Genomic DNA, 19128 nt, shown 5'->3' on the forward strand with positions numbered 1-19128 from the left:
TATATATATATATATATATATATATGACATTATATATAACGACTCCATGATCTTCTGAGATTAAAGATTTAAACTCAGAACTCAAATCCATTTTTCGCACGTGGCCCTAACCCTCTTCTTTGAGTAGTTGTGGAAGAAGTAGTCTAGTCATATATTTCACTTGAGTAAAAGTAATACCTCGGTGAAAAAGTCCTGCATTCACTATCGTATTTCCGTAAAAGTACACAAGTATTAGCAGCAAACTATCAACAGTAAAAGTACTCCTTATGCAAAATGGCTTCATTCAAAGTTCTACATTTATTATGCATTTATTGTTGTCAAGGTAGAGCTTTAAATTTTAACTGTTTATACTGTTGGGTAGTTTCATCAATAACAATGTATATTTTATAAACTGATGGTATGTTTGACATATAAAATATTGATCTGTAAAGTAACTAATAACTGCAGCTGTCAGATACATGTAATGAAGTCAAAGTACAGTATTTCCTCTGAGATGTGGTGGAGTCGAAGTGTAAAGTAGCATAAAATGGAAATACTCATGTAAAGTACAAGTACCTTGAGTAAAAGTACTTCCATCCCACCTCTGCCTGTCAGCCTGTTAGACTCAGACAGGAAGTTGGTCACTTTGGTCTCTTTGACCATCAGCCAGCAGAGTTTCGGTGTCAGAGTTGTGTCCGACCCTCTTCGCCTGCAGCACATGAAAGCAACAGTCTTTCTGCTTTAACCCCAAACACAGACGTCTCTGCTGAAAACCGACCCTTTCGCAGGTAGGACCACACTGCCTTTCATCAGTTGTTTAAAGGTTTTTCAGGTTTTACCTCGTTCAGTGATGCAGAAGTACACTCCAGACTGAACTTCAGCAGCATCTTGCTCGCTCACAACGCCACTAAAAGACACATTTTAGTGCTTGATCACCTCAGTCAGCAGCAGATGACAAACTTTCTAAAACTCGTCCAAATTACACTTTTTCAGACGAAAGAATGAAACAAAGTTCTTTATCTCCAAGGTTTCCGGTCATGAAACCAAAATATATATTTCTGTATGTGGAAATTTATGACATTAACAGACTGAATAATATTTTTGTAATGTTGTTAAAACTCTGTGTGATAAATTTGCACAGCAGGTGTTATATTTATGTTGTTGTGTTACTTTATGCTATTATGTTATGTAATCTCGTTATATTATGTTGAGTTATGTAATTTTGGTATTATTTATACATTATATATATAATTTTTATTCTATTCTAATGTTAAATATTTATATGTTCTGTATGTACAGCTTTAATTTCATTGTGCAGCCCTGTGTTGTAGAATGACAAATAAATGTACCTTGAACCTTGAACCTTGAACCTTGTGTTATGTTGGTTTATTTTTTATTTAATGTTAATCATGTTATTCTGTTAAGTTATATTGTGTTATGTTGTGATGTTATTTTATGTTGTGTTACGTAATGCTATACTTTTGTGTGTTTTTGTTATGATATTATTGGATATAATGTTATAGGTTATGTTTATGGTGGAAGGGCCAATAAAATCACAGGTAAAACAGAATTAGAAAGGGTCGAAGCCAAAGACATCTATTTATGGTTGAGTTTTATGAGGCTATTTTAAAGTAGATACTATGATCACATATATGTCACTGATCTTTGTCAGTTTCTTGGTCAGATTCAGTTCAGTTTGTGTTTAAGACACATTAGAAATGTAGAAAAATCCTCCAGATTCCAACAAGAAAGAACGTGATATTTCTGTTTTCTGCAGCTTCTGCAGAACAGATCGTCAGCTCTCAGTGTGTTTGAATATTTTGGCTTCAGGACAGAGAAAAGAAACACCGCTGACCTCCACAGCTTCCAGTCACAGATCTCACATTTACCAGCAGGGTCAGCCTGACCAGAGCAGTTATATTTATCCACTAGCTGCCTCTCAGTCTGAATATGACTTCTCACTTCTGCTGAGTTTTAATCAAATATATCAGTATACTTTTTGAATCAAACTGATTGGACCTTTTTCGAACAGTTGTTTCTTTCTCCGCCTATTAGATCCAACATGGCGGCCTCTGAGTTGAATCTGGATGACTACAGTGTTTACAGTCACCTGTCTGATGAGGAGCTGTTACAGATCGCTGCAGAGAGAAGCTTCTCTGACAGACACCATACTCCAAACTCTGGTCAGAGCACATCATCATCCTCAGCCCCTCCCGCCCCTGCTGCGCCCACTCAAACAAACCCAAACGCCGGACAGAGATATCCTGACCCCCCCAGACACCTGTACTATGTCCCTCCATCCCAACCTCCATCTTCAGACACCCCAGATGTCCCAAACTGTGCAAACCCCCCAACAGGCCTGTCTCAGTTCCTCTACAAAGCCTTCAAGAGGTGAGTCAGTTCAGATTGAACTGTCTAGAGAGGAAGTAAACATCTGCAAACAGCCAACAAACATCAAAAACACAGTAAAACACATAATTCCAAAAACTGGACTATAAACAAACAGCCAGACTTTAACCAAACTTAAAGTCTGTAGTTTTGCTCAAGCTCCTTCTTGCCCTCTCTGTGTGGATAATGAGCTCATTCAGATGCCTCTGCACGTTTTGTTTCACCCATTAGTGATGGACCAATGAGTGAGATGTTTCGTCATATATCTGCTCGTAGTTCCCAGATAGCCATCGAGGGTGTGGTTCACCACACTCCTCAGTCTGGTAGATGGAGGATTTGGCATCTGTTGGCCTGCCCAACCACTCCTTGCTGACCTAACAGAGTCCTTCAACAAATGTTGGATGTTAACTAGCTGTTTACAATTTCTTATTGTTATCTGTCCCAGTTCCTGGTCCTCATAGTGAGTGTTTTTTGTTTTTGTCTCAGAGAGTTCAGTCCTTTGCAGTCTCTGATTATAAACGGAGATGCAGAGGGTTTGATGGATTTGGTCAGACGGAGATCCAGCAGTCTGATGGAGCAGAACGGTGAAGGCTGGATCGCTCTTCATGAAGCTGCTTATTACGGACAGCTAAAGTGTGTCAGTATCCTCATCAGAGGTGAGGATGACCGCTGATTTCTGGTTGACTGATGAAGGAGAGGATTTGAGTTTGTTTATACTTTTGTTTGTTTTTCATGTCATTCTAAAAACATGGTCAACCACACACTGAATTACATCACACACCTAATTTGTACATAATAAATGTTACATAATGTACTGATGAAGTCTAAGGTTTATCTGAAGACTCCATGAGATTGAATGTGTTGCATTCACTCAGTCTTTTCAACATTTCCCAATCATTCATCAATGTTCAGTTCAGAAAAGGAGAACATGTCTTCTTAAGACCTACAATTTCCCAAAGTTATCTCACAGGGATTCATATTTGGTCTTGTTTTATTTTCTATCTAAATGATTAGTATTGCCTTATTGATACATGGTAGGAAAATCCATCAATATGCTGACGACACTGTTTTCTACTGCTTCATTTCTGTTCAAAAGACAATTCAACTGCTTCCATCTCATATTCCATAACTGAGTGTTTATCTGCTTTTAGTGCTTCCACTTCAGCTGACACTTCAGCTGACATTCATTTCTTTCATTACTTCAACTGAACCTTTCTGCTCAATTTGTCACTTAAACATTTCAACTCCTTTCAGGCCTTAAACTAAAACAGAATCTTCAGCTTCACTCAGCAATCAATCTATAGTACATGGTAGGAAAATATGTATATGCTGATGAGACGGTTTTCTTCTTCTGTTTGGTTCAGGTTCCTTTTTATTCAATTCAGAAGTTACATATAAATCTGAAACTCATGTTAAATCCTGATTAAATTAAATTCATGGTGTTTTCTGGTGCAAGAAATGTCAGTTATGATGATTGACACATTTAGATTGTACACAAATTTAATATCTTTACCAACACAGATACAGTCAATCAACCATCATATTTGTTAATAAACCCATTCGCTATCAGTTGCTTTCATAACTCTCCTCAGTTTGATTGCTCTTGATTGTGCTCTTTACACAGTCCATTATTACTGTTGTTTTTTGCCACTCTGGCATGGTGGCTCTGGTGATGAAAGTATTGATCAGTTGGAAATCCAACAACTGTTGGATGGATTATCATGACATTTTGTACAGACATTCATGGTCCCCAATGATTGAATCCTACAGATTGTGGTGATCCCCTGATCGTTCTTCTAGTGCCACCTACAGGGTTTCTATTCCACTTGTCCAACACTTTTGTTCACAACAGGACACCTCTGACCAACTGACCATGTTAGGCTGTATTCACACCAAATCAGGTGGGTTGTGCACCGATGTGGGAGTGTCACTACATGGCCCATTTGTGTGATGTGTGTGCTGATTGTAGCACAAGTTGAAATACTAACCAGAAAGAAAACTTGAAGAGCGATATGGCAACTGCACGGCAATTAACGTCTTTGTACTTACTCACGGCAGGGTTGTACAGCTCTGGAAAGGTCATCACGGCGGCGATCAGTCTCTCTTCCTTCTTCACAGTTGCTCGGTAAACAGCAGAATGCTACAATGCTACATGGTGAACTAGGTTCTTCTTCCCGTGGGTGTCTTCTGGTCTGATCACCGACTTACGTGATTGGCCACCACACCATGACGTTGGGTTGCGTTTCACCAAAAGTTTCAACTTTTCCCAGCAGGGCTGCTGAAATTTTTACGCACCCCCCTGCAGTCTCATCGCCACAGCCTAAACGCATTACCCACATTCAAATGAATGGGAGGACTGGCGTTTTCGCTGCAACGCCTGAAATGGTGTGAATACAGCCTTAGTGTGGCTCCGTCTATTTCTTGAAAATGCCAGATTAAGCTATAGAGTTCAAGCATATAGTTGATGAGTGTCCGTAGTCCATGTTCTTCATTTCAACCGTTGAAAAACTTTATTCTTCAAATATATGGTAACAAAATACTTTGAACATACTACACAAGCACAGTAAGCACGGCCAAAGAGTAGTGTGCTCTCAAGACTCCATAGCTTCAACTAACACATGCAGCATGTTATACCTTTTAGCCAATCAGAAGCCTGGGCAGACTGCAGTCAGTATTGGTCCTAATTAAGCATACTGCAATGAAACTATGGAACTAGTTATCCTTAACAAATCAAATACTGTCACAATGTCCGTCTCTCTGTCCCTCTCTAAAGCCACATCTCCACTCAGGCCCCTTCAGCGTTATTCTTTACATGTTGTTCCAAACAAGCCAACAGTTTTGTATGAGGTTTTATGACAGTTGGCACCCTTGTTGCACAGTTTGACCTTTGACCTTTGTCTGTCCTTAGCTCATCCCGACTCAGTGAACAGATGCACTTTAAAGAATCAGACCGCTCTGCTGCTGGCTGCTAGTCGAGGAAACGTTTCCTGTGTCGACTTTCTCCTGAAGCACGGAGCCGACCCAAACCTTGCCAACAAGGACCAAGAGACGCCACTGTTCGCAGGTGAGCTGACATCACAGCTGATGTCACAGCTGACATCATAGAGCCTGCTGAAAGATGTAGTGATGTCACGTTTGTAAAGGGAAACCAGGGATCTTAGCTTTGTGTTATCAAAAATGTTAAGTTTTATCCCTCCTGGTCTGAAAAAAGTGGATGGTTTTATTGTTGTGTTCCAGCCTGAGGCTGTTGTTTTTTTCAGCTTGTGAGCATGCGAACAAAGCCATTGCGGATCTGCTGCTGAGGTTTGGAGCTCAGGTGAATCGCCTCTGCATTCAGGGAGGAAGTGCTCTTCATGAATCCTGCAGACATGGACAACTGGAACTCTGCAGGATGTTACTAGAGGCTGGAGCCAATCTACACACCAAAAACATCTACGGCATCCAACCGTTCTTCACTGCCGCACAGCACGGACATGTTGATGTCCTCCACCTGCTCGCTAACAAAGGTCAGTCCTACAAACCTGTCCATGAATTATCTTTACTGTCTCTAGGGTGCAGATATAAATGGACAGATTGATGTTAAGGTGTTTCTGAAGGTGTTTTCATGTCTCTCAGGTGCAGATATAAATGGACAGGCACAAGACGGAGCCTCGCCGCTGTTCGAAGCCTGTAAGAACGGTCATGTTTCTGCTGTGGACATGCTGCTCTCTCTGAAAGCTGATGCTAACCGATCCATGAAGTCTGGCCTGCTGCCTCTTCATGTGGCTGTTCAGAACAATCACTCACGGTCTGAGATTTGACTGTATGAGTCTAAAACTGCCTGTCACTGGTTTACCTTTATTAACTGTTCTGTGTTTCATGGATACTTTTTTAATAAACCCACTGGTACTCTCTGATTGACAAGTTCTTCCACCATATGTTTACGTACATTTACTGTCCAGGGCTTTAAGAGGTTTCAGAATAAACACCACAGAAGTCTGAGGTTACAAACTTGAATCTCTCTCTCTAGTAAAAACCTGTTTCTGGTGTGGTCTGGTGCCAGAACACGGAAGAGTTTGTTGGTGCTCAGCCACAATCAGCCAGACTCTGCTGTTGATATCCAGGTGTTTGATTCTAAAGCCTCCCTGACAGCTACCTTCTTGTATTTCCAGAATTGTGTCTCTGCTGATCCCAGTGACCAGCAGGGTCAGAGTCCAGCACAGCGGCATCAGTCCTCTGCACATCGCTGCAGAGAAGAACAGGGATGACATCATGGAGCTGCTGATTGACTCCGGCTTCAACGTCAACACCAAGCTGTCAGCAGAACGCTCCAGAATGTACGAGGACCGGCGGAGCACAGCGCTCTACTTCTCCGTCTACAACGGGAACCTGGAGGCCAGTGAGATGCTGCTGGAGGCCGGAGCTGACCCCAACCTGGATGTCTTCAACCCGCTGCTCATCGCCGCCCGGCTCGGCTGGATGGACATGGCGAAGCTGCTGCTGAGGTATGGCGCTGATGTCAACGCTCAGATCTCCACCCAGCCGTCCTCGTTCCTGTCGGCCATCCTGCTCTACATGGAGTCTCTGCCGATGCTCAAACTGCTGCTGGACAATGGCTGCGACGCTCTGCCCTGCTTTGACTGTCCGTACGGCCAAAAACCACATCCGGCCGTCACACCGTCACGCCGTCCCATCGAAGAATTGCAGGTCAGCAGAGATGTACAGCCACAGCGCAGCATACAGGTGAGTCAGAAACATCCAGCATAAATCAATGCATGTGAATCTGTTAGATAAAGGGTGTCCTACATCTTGTTGCAGTTCTGTGAGGCCGTCTCCAGCTCGTCTTTCTGCCATGTAACTGGTCCGATCATCTCGTTGCTGCTGGACTACGTCAGTCATGTCCGTCTCTGCTCTCGGCTGTTGGAGGTTCTGGAGAGTCGCAGCGACTGGGCACCGATCAAACTGAAAGCTCGTAAGAAACAAACAACGCTGACAGTTGACAAAGTTCTCATAGCAACAGTAACTATGGGTGGGCGGGCCTGAGGTCACTTCTACCAGTTACTGGATCCTGTATCACAGCTGTAAACCAAGCTGGAGGTTTTTGAATTTTGAGTTCCTACAAACATTCTTGAGTATGTATATATATATATATATATATATATATATATATATATATATATATATATATATATATAAGGTTTTGTGTTCTGAAAAAGGTCCCTGAGTTTTTCAAAAGATCTATATGTTCCTATAAAGATTTCTGAGTTCCTAAATAAGGTTCCATAGTTCCTTAAAAAAATGTTTCAGAGTTTCTAGAAAGGCTCCAAAGATGCTAAAACTGATCCAGAGTTCCTAAGAACGGTGACTTGTTCCTATAAAAGTTCCTGAGGTTTTAGAAAATGTTCCTGGAAAAGTGCCTGTTGTATTTGACAGTCCAACTGATGATGTCAGAGCTCATGTTTTAATGTGTTTGTAATATTTTCACTAACGGGGAACAAAACATAAACACTTGTTAATATAATTCAGTCCAATACATAAAAAACAGACCAGTACTGACTTCTCTCTGAGTGGCTTGCTGAGCTGGGGGTGGAGACAGTACTGTCTGGGGGCGGGGCTCACCTAGAGCTACCACAGATCAGGGATCTGTTCTGTTCAGACTCAGTCTGTTTTAAATCTCTAACCTGTCTGTGTTTTCTGTTTAGTTCCTCCTCATCCCCTGATGCAGCTCTGCAGGTTGAAGATCAGACGTCTGGTCGGAGTCCAAAGACTCAAACTGCTCCACACTCTGCCACTTCCTGTCAGACTCATCCGCTTCCTGTTGTACGACGTCCACTGCTCACTTACCTGAAAGCACCTGTTAACCGGTGGTTGCATCGTGCGTCCACGCTACACGTCGGGCTGGCAGCTCGGTGACGTAGGGAGTTCTCGCAGGGCTAGTTGGTGGACTGCTGTAGCTGGCAAGCTAACCGGTAACCCTGACGTCTTGTTCAGCATTGTACACCATTTTGTTCAATTAAAAGTTATTGATGGAAAATAAAGTGCTTGTTAGCTTAGCTTAGCCACCTGCTAAAACCTGAGATCGTGCACCTGTTAAATATAAAATCACTCCTAAACTTGGGTTAGGGTTCTGGGTTAAAATGATTTTAAAGGCTTACTTTTTAAGAGTTCTTGTGTTGGGAGCTTGCTGTTTTTCTGTTGTGGTGTTGCAGTTGAACTGGTCATACTGGTCTTACACAATATTGACATGATTATATGATTATAACACCACCTCCCAAAAGGGGCTGAGACCCTTTTATGTTTGTGCTGGTTTATTATATTTATTATTATTTGTTGTCTGCTGCTTTGGCTCAAATTGCCATGAGCTGGAATGAGCTAGAAACACGAACCTCGGCCCAATAACTGGAAATGATGCGCATGTGCTTCCACAGAAATATGAACCCAATCGGCCACATGGTGGCGCTGTAATTAAGGCCCAAAAATGCAATTTTGAACAGGCCACGCCCCTCACACCGTAAGTCCGAATGACTTGAAATGTCTCTCACAGGTCAATGTGCTCTACAAAACAGCCTCTTGGACCACTAAAGCCCGCCTAGATTTTCTGCCATTTAGAATTTTTTGAAAAACACATTTTTGACATCTCCTCCTGAACCGTAGGTCCGATTGCTACCACATTTTCGGTGGATCATCATTGAATGAAGCTTATCAAAAGTTGTATAAAGCTTGTTGATATCTTATTTAGTTTTCAAGATATTGGCCAATTAACTTCAAAATGGGCGTGGCATAACACAAATCAGACTATAAATCAGAAATTGTTTGTCCAATCATCACAAAACTTGCAGGAAACGTCCACAGAAGTACCTGAAACATGCCCAGAAAGTTTCATTCAAATTGACCACTAGGGGGCGCTACAAGGGCAAAAAATGTGCGTGGCAAAACACGAATCAGACTATGAATCAGAAATTGTTTGTTTCTTCTTTCTATTTGTGAAAATGCAAAAAAGGGAGATTTCACTGCTTTTGTCACATCTGGGCCACATCTGACCAGGTCCAGATCAAAAGCTTTAAACTTCTAACGGTCCGTGTTGGCTTGAACCCCCGCGGCTATTTTTTAACTTATTATTGTATTCATTTATATCTTTGACTCACCACATAGTGAAATGTAAAGAAGAGTCAGTGAACCTGGACGGTATGTCACACACATTTCTCTTCACAAAAACAATGTTTCATGTTTTAGAAGAAATAAAAATTTTTTTAGTTAAACAAATTTCACAGGGTCTTATAGTCAAAAAACAATGTGTAAATTTAACTTTGTAATGTGAAATGCTTCACTTGCTGTTTTTTCAGGGCAGATGAAATGTCAGTCATGTGGTAACTGTGACCTTTGACCTGTGTCTGTTCGATAACTGAAATTTATAACATCTTGTGTCTGTTTCCTACAGATTATCTATAGATTCTACGGATCACAGATAATAAATAGATATGGAGGCATTCACCAGGCGGGAAACCATCTCTTTAATGTTACTGCGCAGAGATTCAGAGTCATGATGATGATGATAATAATAATCTTTATCTATAAAACACTTTTCAAACTCAATTTACAATGTACTTCACACAAGGCAGCAAATTAAAATCAACAGATTATAAAATCAAATATAAAATATAATCAAATTGGAAACTTCAAGGTAACAAAACACTAACTGGATCAGAATAAAAAGTGATATAAAATATCAAATAAAAGAAATAGAGATAGTTCAATTAAAAACAAGTGAAACAATAAAATCAGGAGAATCTGATAAAACTACTGTTGTTGATACTGCCTCATATCCTCAGACAGATTTAAATCAATCAATTATTAATAGATAAGAGTATTTAAATTTACGCACATGTTTGCGTCTATAAACATACACACAAGCATGTAGCTGTGAAACACTGAACAGAGTTATTAAAGGTCACAGAAACATAGCTGCGTGCTTACAGACGGAGGTATCACTCTGAGCGTTTCTGAAACACCGAGCCTCTGCACAGTCTCAGTTTGTATTGTGAACTGGTCAGTGGATGTTTGCTGGTTTTAACAGATGTTGGAGTTTTAGGTTTCGACTTTGACTAAAATAAACAGTTTTGTTAACTTCTCTTTACTGTCGCCACTCTGTTGTTTTAAATGCTTAGATTTTTTTAAGCTTCGTGCAGCTCAGCTGTGACCTTGTTTGCTCAGTTTCACTCAGCAGCTGAATCTAAGAATAACACCCACATGCACACACACACACACACACACACACACACACACACACACACACACACACACACACACATAGTTTACTCTAAGTTTAATTAGGTTAGAACTAGTTATGTGATTTGTTAGTTTATCAGTTTACTGCTAAATCCGGCAGTTAATGACTGTTTTAGTTAAGTGTGTAATAATTATAATTAAAAAAAAACTTTATACAGCACAAAGTTACAAAGTGCTTTTCATGGTTGAACCAGGATTAAAACATTTCAGGAGGCAATGAAACAAATAAAATCAGGCAATTAAATAATACAAAATAAAAATGGAATAAAATACCAACAATAATATAAGAAAAACAACAATTATAATAAAACAGATAAAACAATAAAACAATTTGGAATTAAAACAGTTATCTTTCTTTTAGAGTGACCTAGAAGAATCCCTGGTTATTGTTGCTGGTCTGATTGGATCAATATGTATCTAAACTGGTAAACAGATTTCTGTATTAGATTATTATAATTATAGATTATCAATAGATTTATCACAACATTAGTATGAAACTTGGCGGTTTCCTTCCTGATCGACCAGAACATCGACTCGTCTGAATGAGACTAGTAAAATCGCAGATTAACCCCGGAGAGACCTGGTATCAATCTTCCACAGATCTGGGCTCAGCCTGGGACAGAACACATGTTAACACATATTGTGGTGGATCTCATTAGAGATGTGCTCACATCTCCCACCCAACACAATAACACTATATCATAATAATAGTGCCAGAAATTATCACAACACTAAGATATTTGGCAACTGGAAAAATGCAACAGCGCAGCAGTGATGACTTGGGTCTGTCGCAACCTTCCATCAGCAGAGTGATCACACAAACAATTACAGCTCTCTCGCAGTCGCATATTGTGACGTAGTTCATTTCATTTCCACTGGATGTCCACACCTTACAGGCTCACAAAAGGGCATTCATGGACATAGCTTCCCGGGGTTTGTTGGTGTAATTGATGGGACGCACATCCGCATTATCGCACCATCAGAAAATGAAGACATTTTTGTCAACAGGAAGAGGTACCACAGCATCAGTGCTCAAATTGTTTTCAGTGCGGACTGCAAGATTTTGGACACTATTGCAAAATGGTCCGGCTCAAGAAATGATGCCAGGATACTTTCAGAGAGTGGCCTGAGACAGCTTTTTGAAGGACTTTATGTGCCAGCCAGGTGTCACTCGTTAGGGGACAGTGGCTATCCATTCAAACCATGGCTCCTTACACCTTACCTCCATCCAGACTGGGGACCACAGCTGTATTACAACAGGAGGCCTAAACAGTAGCATAGAATTATTATGTGTGGAAATTTAAAGAGCAACAAACGTGTTGGAGTATACTTAAATATTTCCCTCAAATAGCATATACTGTCATGTATTGAAAATTATTCACATTCTTTTCAGTTGGTTTGAGTTAAATTCTGCTGATTTATTTGTATGGACTTATAGGGCCCATACGAAAACACGGACAGTAATTGAGCGGGGTATTAATGATGGATGTTCCTGTGCACGACTGGAGCTGCTGTGAAGAACGAAGGAGGCCGACTGTGAATTATCCAGTGCGGAGACACGACTCGTCGGGACCAGGACCAGCACGGCCACGGACTTTGGATTCAGCAGGGGCGGGCAGGACGCCAATCAACATTGATTGTTCCTCATGAGGTATGAGTGTAAGCTTGGTAGCTGAAAAGGAAACAAAACTGTGACTTTGACTTGACTTTGTTGCGCTTCTGTGTTTGTGCGGGATTGCTGCAATGACAAATGTGAACAACGGTGATGACTTGTTGGACTTGAACCTGCCGAGGCTACTGGGGCTACCGCTGATGACTTCAATGACAATGTCATTGAATGATGTCTAATGAGTCAGATGACAATGGGGAAACCAAATCAGATAGGCCAAAGCGGGTTGTTAAACTAAATAGCAAGGGACTTTGTGAAAAATTGGAAAGGCTACAAAGCACAAAAAGGCTAAGTTAAACAAAGCAAGTAATTTAAGAAAAATTGTGGAAGAGTTAATGGCAGAAAAATATTGGGAACCTGAGGTAAAATGCACTTTTGCTAAGTTTGTTGCTTTGTGTGATGAAGCTAAATCATTGCATAATTCATTGATTTTTTGCATGGTGATTAACCTGAAAGGCAAGAAACATGTTTTAAAGCAAACATGATTACAGATAATGATTTCATTAATGATGTGGAAAAATGAAATCGAAAGTGGTGAAAAATATGATGATAAAAGTAAGCGATCACAAGTTGAAAACAATGACAGAAATAAAAATGAGGCAATTGATGATATTCTTCCTGAGGACGGTGTGTCAAATGCAGACGAAGCTCTGGCAGCAGGAACAGCAGTAGTTCCACAGCACCTGCAAACATTAAAGCAGATGCTCAGAGAGCTGAACCGGTTGGCCGTGCAGCAGCTCGTGCTGGAGGAACAAGAACAACAGCTAATCCTCTTTAATACAGAGCCTTCATTCGAGCATTTGAGCATGGAAGACAAGGCCAGCAAAGCTGATTGCTTGTATTTTTTGGAGCAGTTCACTAGAGGGCAGCCAACGGCACTCGTATGCAGCTGCCAGCATATGGTTCCTGAACATGGCAATGCACTGGCAGAAAAGCTCCTACATGAACATTTTGGAAATTAATTAATTAAAGTTGCTGCTTGCATACACCGAGAAAGCTCTGGCTGTGTACTGGACACATGAGCAAGGACTGCAAAAGTTATGGTCAAAGTCATCCCACTGTGACGTTTCGGGCACAAGCCCTTCTTCAGACATGAAACAAGTGCAGAGACACACTTACAAGTACCTGACAGGTCATGTGATTACACAATGTTGGACCATAAAGAAAAAGAAATGCATAAAATAGAGTACGTGTAAGTATAATTCATATGTGTAATATGTTCTAAATCACCTAAATATACCATAATCATCAGGTAAATAAACCGGTCCAAGGTCCAATCATCTGTAAGGACAATGACACATTCTGTGATCGTTGCTGTGAAATGCGCAACAGATGCTCATTTGATTGGATGCTCACAGATTCGAGCAAATTAAAACAGCTCCTTGATGAGTGTGAACACCATAAAAATGAACTGTAAAGGAAATCACTGCTTCCAAAAAGAAGAAGTTTGAGAGAGATGCTGCAGACTACGACAGTGGGAGAGTCAACCAATGGTGGACCACGCACTCCTTTTAGAGGTAAAAGCACCTTTATTCCCCCTAATAATAGAAATACATCAACAGACACATATTGCAGACTAGTGGAGAAGGACATTTCCCTCCTCCTGGGCAGAAAGAGGGAATACAAAGTGGCTAACAACTTAGCCAAGGATCAGAGGATAGAAATGAACTCGAGAATAGCTTGATTTAGTTTCTGTTTTACATTTGTGCACATATTTTGATACTGCATTAAAAATTCTACCATTGCTATTTATTGTTATTATTGTGCCTTATTACTAGTTGTGCCTTTTTGCTACTGATGTCATTCTACTCGTTATTGTTGTGTTGTGCCGTTCACTTTAATTTGTACAGCACTTTGGTCAACTCCAGTTGTTAATAAACATATTTAATTTGATTTGATAAAAAAGGATGGAGCTATTGTCATCATGGATTGTGCAGCATACGATGATGAAATTCACAGACAACTAAGCAATACCACCTTAAACCATAATTCCACACTGGATTTCAAACAGCAGATAAGGAACAAATTAGATCTGCTCCTGGAGAAATCACAAAACCAGAACACACTTTCATGGTAGTGGACTTCCCTGTCATACCGGTTTTGTATACCCTCCCCAAGATCTGCAAAACCTACACAGATATACCCTCAGGCAGACCAGTTGTAGCAGCTATTAAGAACATTTCAGCATTTGTTGATCACTTCCTACAAACACGTCAGGTCCCTTCCATCCTATGTAAAAGGCTCGATGGAGTTCATAAAGATGATTCAGTCTTTTGAAATTCCAGATGAACAGTGTTTTTTAGTGACCATGGACATCGAATCTCTTTATAAAAATGTGGTGTCTACAGGCTGCTGAGTTTTTCTTCTTCTTCTTATTCTTAGTTTATCAGCGCACTAACTGCATCCCCAGTACTCACTGCATTGTGGACCTCAATGAGATTGCCCTCACATCTAATGTTTTTCTTTTTGGCTCTGATTCATACTACCAGGTGTCAGGCACAAGCATGGGGGCTAAAATGGCTCCCAGTTTTGCTTCTCTATACTGTGATTTCTTCAAATACGAAATCTCGAAACCCAGCCGAATGAGTTCCATAATTTTAGCAACACTAGCAGTCGGCATCTAAAGTTCACTATTGAATACGATGAGCACAAGAGGAACTTCTTAGACATCCTTGTTTACAGGGACTCAGACTTGGTTCTAACCTGTACAGTAAGAGCACTGACAGAAACTCGATTCACACCTTGGCATGGAATTTCAATATATCATTCAAAAACACTGGCACATTATAGAATCTGACCCAGCATTTAACAAAAGTGTAACCACACAACCTGACCACCACCACCCAATCTGAGAAACCTGCTGGTGAGAGCCGACCTTCCACCACTGGCCCAGCCCCGTTTTCTACAGACTATTCCTCATGGTAATTACAGATGTGGTGACTGCCCACAATGCAATTTCACACACAAAGCCACTACTTTCAATCACCCCTGAACAGGAAAACTTTTCAACATCATGGGTATCATAACATGCAACACCAATAATGTGATCTATATGCTTAAATTCCCATGTGGCCTGAACTGCATCGGGAAAACTACCAGACCACTTAAAACAAGAATTTCTGAGCACAGAGCCAACATTCGAAACCATGATATTAGAAACGCAGTGGCAGTGCATTTCACACAAGCTGCCCACAATGTTTCTTCTCGCAGATATTTGGGCATCGAACTGGTCAAACATCCCGCTCGTGCAGGTAATATTAACTCATTGTTACTGAGAAGAGTTTTGGATCTACGCCTTGGACACACTGGCTCCAAAAGGGTTAAATGAGGACTTTGACTTGTGGCCATTTCCATATTGGCTCTCTTGTGCAGGCTTTTTCTGGTCAGTCTCCTCCATTTACCAGTTGTATGTATGTGTGTGTGTGTGTCTGGATTTATGATATGCCCTGTTTTTTTTATTTTTGCTCTGTTGCTGATGTTTGACATTATATCCTCAGCTTGTGGGTTATATACCTCTTGTGTCTCCATTGCTGTGGTATTGTTTCATTGCCATGCAATATTACCACCTTTTTAGATTAGCACAGGCGCCTCTAAATTAGTTAGGTTACACTTTCCTTTTTCTGTTCTCTTCTTATCGCATTACATTATGATGGTTCATACCTGATGCTCTATGATATATACAAGTTGTTCTGATTAAGCTCTAGGTACTGTACTAGGTCTTTGACCTGACAGATGAGTCTATCTGTACTATGGAGTGTTGTACATTTCTTGTGTGTATCTATATGGCGTATTTTCTGGGGACTTTATTGTGCATATTTACTATGCATTATATGTTTAAAAGTATGATGATTCTGTTATGGTATATTTAGGTGATTTACATAACATATTGTAAATATGAATATATATACTTACAGGGTCCATTGTACATATTAATTGCACAGAACGCTGTGATACGCACGTGTACCGACAATAACTAGGAAAAGAGATCATATTTCTCCAATATTAGCTTCTCTGCACTGGCTCCCTGTAAAATCCAGGATAGAGTTTAAAATCCTTCTCCTCACCTACAAAGCTCTTAATGGTCAGCCACCATCGTATCTTAAAGAGCTCATAATACCTTATTACCCGACTAGATCACTGCGCTCCCAGACTGCAGGGTTACTGGTGGTTCCTAGAGTCTCCAAAAGTAGACCGGGAGCCAGAGCCTTCAGGTATCAAGCTCCTCTCCTGTGGAACCAGGTCCCAGTTTGGGTTCAGGAGGCAGACACCATCTCCACATTTAAGAGCAGGCTTAAGACTTTGCTCTTTGATAAAGCTTATAGTTAGGGCTGGCTTGGGTGAGCCCTGAACCATCCCTTAGGAATCAGGTCCCAGTTTGGGTTTGGGAGGCAGACTGTCATGGTTTTTGTTCTGTTATTTCCTGTTTTATTTTGTAATATTCTCCCTCCCTCTTGTGTCTGGTCATTTTGCTTCCTGTCTTTGATTGCTTTCATTGTTTTCACCTGTGTCAATTGGTTTCACCTCTGTCTCGTTGTCTCCCCTACCTGAGTGTATCTGTCGGTTTCCTTTGTTCAGTATCAGATCGTTGTTGCTTCATACCATGTGTCCTGCGTTTGTTCCCCCGACTTCTGCTTCAGTCCTGTATTTTTCCTGCGCCTCTGTGTGGATTTACCTTTGTTGGGCTCCTGTTATTTTTTGTGTTGGTCTTTTTTTAGATTACTTACCTGGATTTCTCTGCCGCTCTAAGTTGTGTTGTGTTGCTCTTTAAGTGAGTAATAAGCTCATCTTTTGTTTCTTCCTGCCTGCCTAGAGTCCTGCATTTGAACATGACACAGACACCATCTCCACATTTAAGAGTAGGCTTAAGACTTTCCTCTTTGATGAAGCTTATAGTTAGGGCTGGCTCAGGTGAGTCCTGAACCATCCCTTAGTTATGCTGCTATAGGTCTAGACTGCTGGGAGACTTCCCATGATGCACCTCTTTCCTCTCTCCTTCTCTCCCTCTCCATCTGTATGCATTTTTATCCCATTGCTGCATGTTACTAACTCAACATCTTCTCTCTCCCTTAGAAATTGTCAACAGCCGTGGAGGAGGCCCATATGCCATAAAGACAGTGCTGGGCTGGGTCATTAATGGTACTGTGGAAGGCAGCGACTCCACTAATCCACAAGCCAGACTCGCTTTTGCTGCTGTGAATAGGATCGCTGACCAGTACATGGTTGTTCAGCAGTGGCTGTTTCTGTGACCTAGACCTGATAGAATATCTGCTGTGCTTGCTATGTACTTAGGAAGACAGCCGAGGACAGTCAGGCACTGTTCCCAGCTGAGGTGATTCAAAGAGTGAAGCAACCTTCATGGCAAACAGGGTTTCAACCATCAGAGACTCTACAAATGTGTCACAATGAGGGTATAACAATGCTAAAGACAATCCGGCAGGCGATGCGTCCAGAGGTATAAAAGTTGACAACCTACTGATTGGCAGCAGATGGATAAAAGGACCCAACTTTCTTTGGAAGCCAAAGGACGAAGTAGGGCAGCACTGCCAGAAGAAACCAAGCATCCAATCATCCTTTCAAAAGATCAGCATACCTCAGCTCTCATCCTTACGCATATTCACCAACAACTGGCATAGTGGAAGAAACCACACACTATCCAAACTATAGAGGAAGTACTGTATTACAAATGCTAATTCAGCAATAAGGAAAATCATATCTGACTGCTGTACTTGTAGACGCTACACTATAAGAGCAGGTGAACAAAAAATGGCGGACCTGCCATTGGAAAGGATTTTGCCTGATCTCCTTCCATTTTGAGTGTTGGAGTTGACTATTTTGGGCCAATTGAGATGGAAAAAAAGGGAGAAGCCTGTATAAATGCCATGGAGTGATATTTACCTGTTCGGCGAGCAGAGCTGTTCACCTAGATGTGGCAAACTCACTGGACACTGATGCATGCATTAATGCTTTGCAACGATTTATGAGCAGAGGAGGCCAAGTTTCTTACATGCGATCTGACAATGGCACCAATTTTGTTTGCGCAGAAAGAGAACTATGGGAGGCCCTTGTAGGATTAAATCACAGCAAAATACAGGGAGCAATACTTCAGCATGGAATCAAGCTGAGTTTTAATCCACCATCAGCGTGGGAACGTGTCATGCGCATGATCAGAAGGGTGCTCAGCTTCATTTTGCGTCAGCAGACACTGGACGATGATGGACTCTGTGAAGTTGAGGCCACATTAAACAGGCGGCCCATCACTAAACTGTCCGAGGATCCGAATGATCTTGGACCACTTACTCCCAATCATATTCTCCTCATGAAAGGCAAACCTGTCTCACCACCCGGACTGTCTGTAAAACAAGATCTGTATGTGAAAAGAAGGTGGATCAGGACAGGATAAATATATCTCAGATTTGTTCTGGAACAATGGGTGTAGCAGTACCTTCCTTTGCTTCAGGAGCAGCAAAAATGGAACCAAGAGGAAATCTTGAAGAAGTCTTGTTCCTGGGGATAAGTGGAATTTCATCAGCTGTCCTCTCACCTGGTCAGCAGTCAGGCACACAGCAGAGGTTACAGGCGGGGGAGGGGGGGGAGTCATCAGTCTGGAGAGGGCCGTTAGCCTGAGAGCCAGTTGAGGGGGGAGTAGGACTCTGAGGGCAGACAGCAGCTGAGTTAGAGGGGGGATGAGCAGGAGCCGTTGTGTTGAATCTGTTAAAGAACAGATTAAGTTTGTTGACCCTGTCCAAGCTGCCTTCAACTCCTCTGCTGTCAGTCGGTCTGAAGCCAGTGATGCTCTTCATGCTGCTCCAGACCTCCCTCATGTTGTT

General features: G+C 41.4%; 1 protein-coding gene across 1 annotated transcript; it reads left to right on the forward strand.

The window, feature by feature from the left end:
• The first annotated feature begins 536 nt into the window (after positions 1–536).
• LOC122862905 (ankyrin repeat and SOCS box protein 2-like) lies at positions 537–8982 on the forward strand. The gene is made up of 9 exons (XM_044168771.1): positions 537–767; positions 2035–2370; positions 2854–3023; positions 5276–5431; positions 5628–5873; positions 5983–6154; positions 6519–7089; positions 7165–7318; positions 8049–8982. Exons 2-9 carry the CDS (start codon positions 2042–2044, stop codon positions 8192–8194), a joined length of 1944 nt encoding a protein of 647 aa, XP_044024706.1. The 5' UTR covers positions 537–767; positions 2035–2041; the 3' UTR covers positions 8195–8982.
• The last annotated feature ends 10146 nt before the right edge of the window (positions 8983–19128 follow it).

This window comes from Siniperca chuatsi, linkage group LG16, assembly GCF_020085105.1.
Source record: "Siniperca chuatsi isolate FFG_IHB_CAS linkage group LG16, ASM2008510v1, whole genome shotgun sequence".
Lineage (NCBI taxonomy): Eukaryota > Metazoa > Chordata > Actinopteri > Centrarchiformes > Sinipercidae > Siniperca > Siniperca chuatsi.

Excerpts from the sequence above, each read along its gene's own strand:
- LOC122862905 (XM_044168771.1), top strand. The coding sequence starts at position 2,042 with ATGGCGGCCTCTGAGTTGAATCTGGATGACTACAGTGTTTACAGTCAC. Across the intron at positions 3,024-5,275 it reads TGTCAGTATCCTCATCAGAG|CTCATCCCGACTCAGTGAAC; the intron begins GTGAGGATGACC and ends GTCTGTCCTTAG. Across the intron at positions 6,155-6,518 it reads GTTCAGAACAATCACTCACG|AATTGTGTCTCTGCTGATCC; the intron begins GTCTGAGATTTG and ends TTGTATTTCCAG.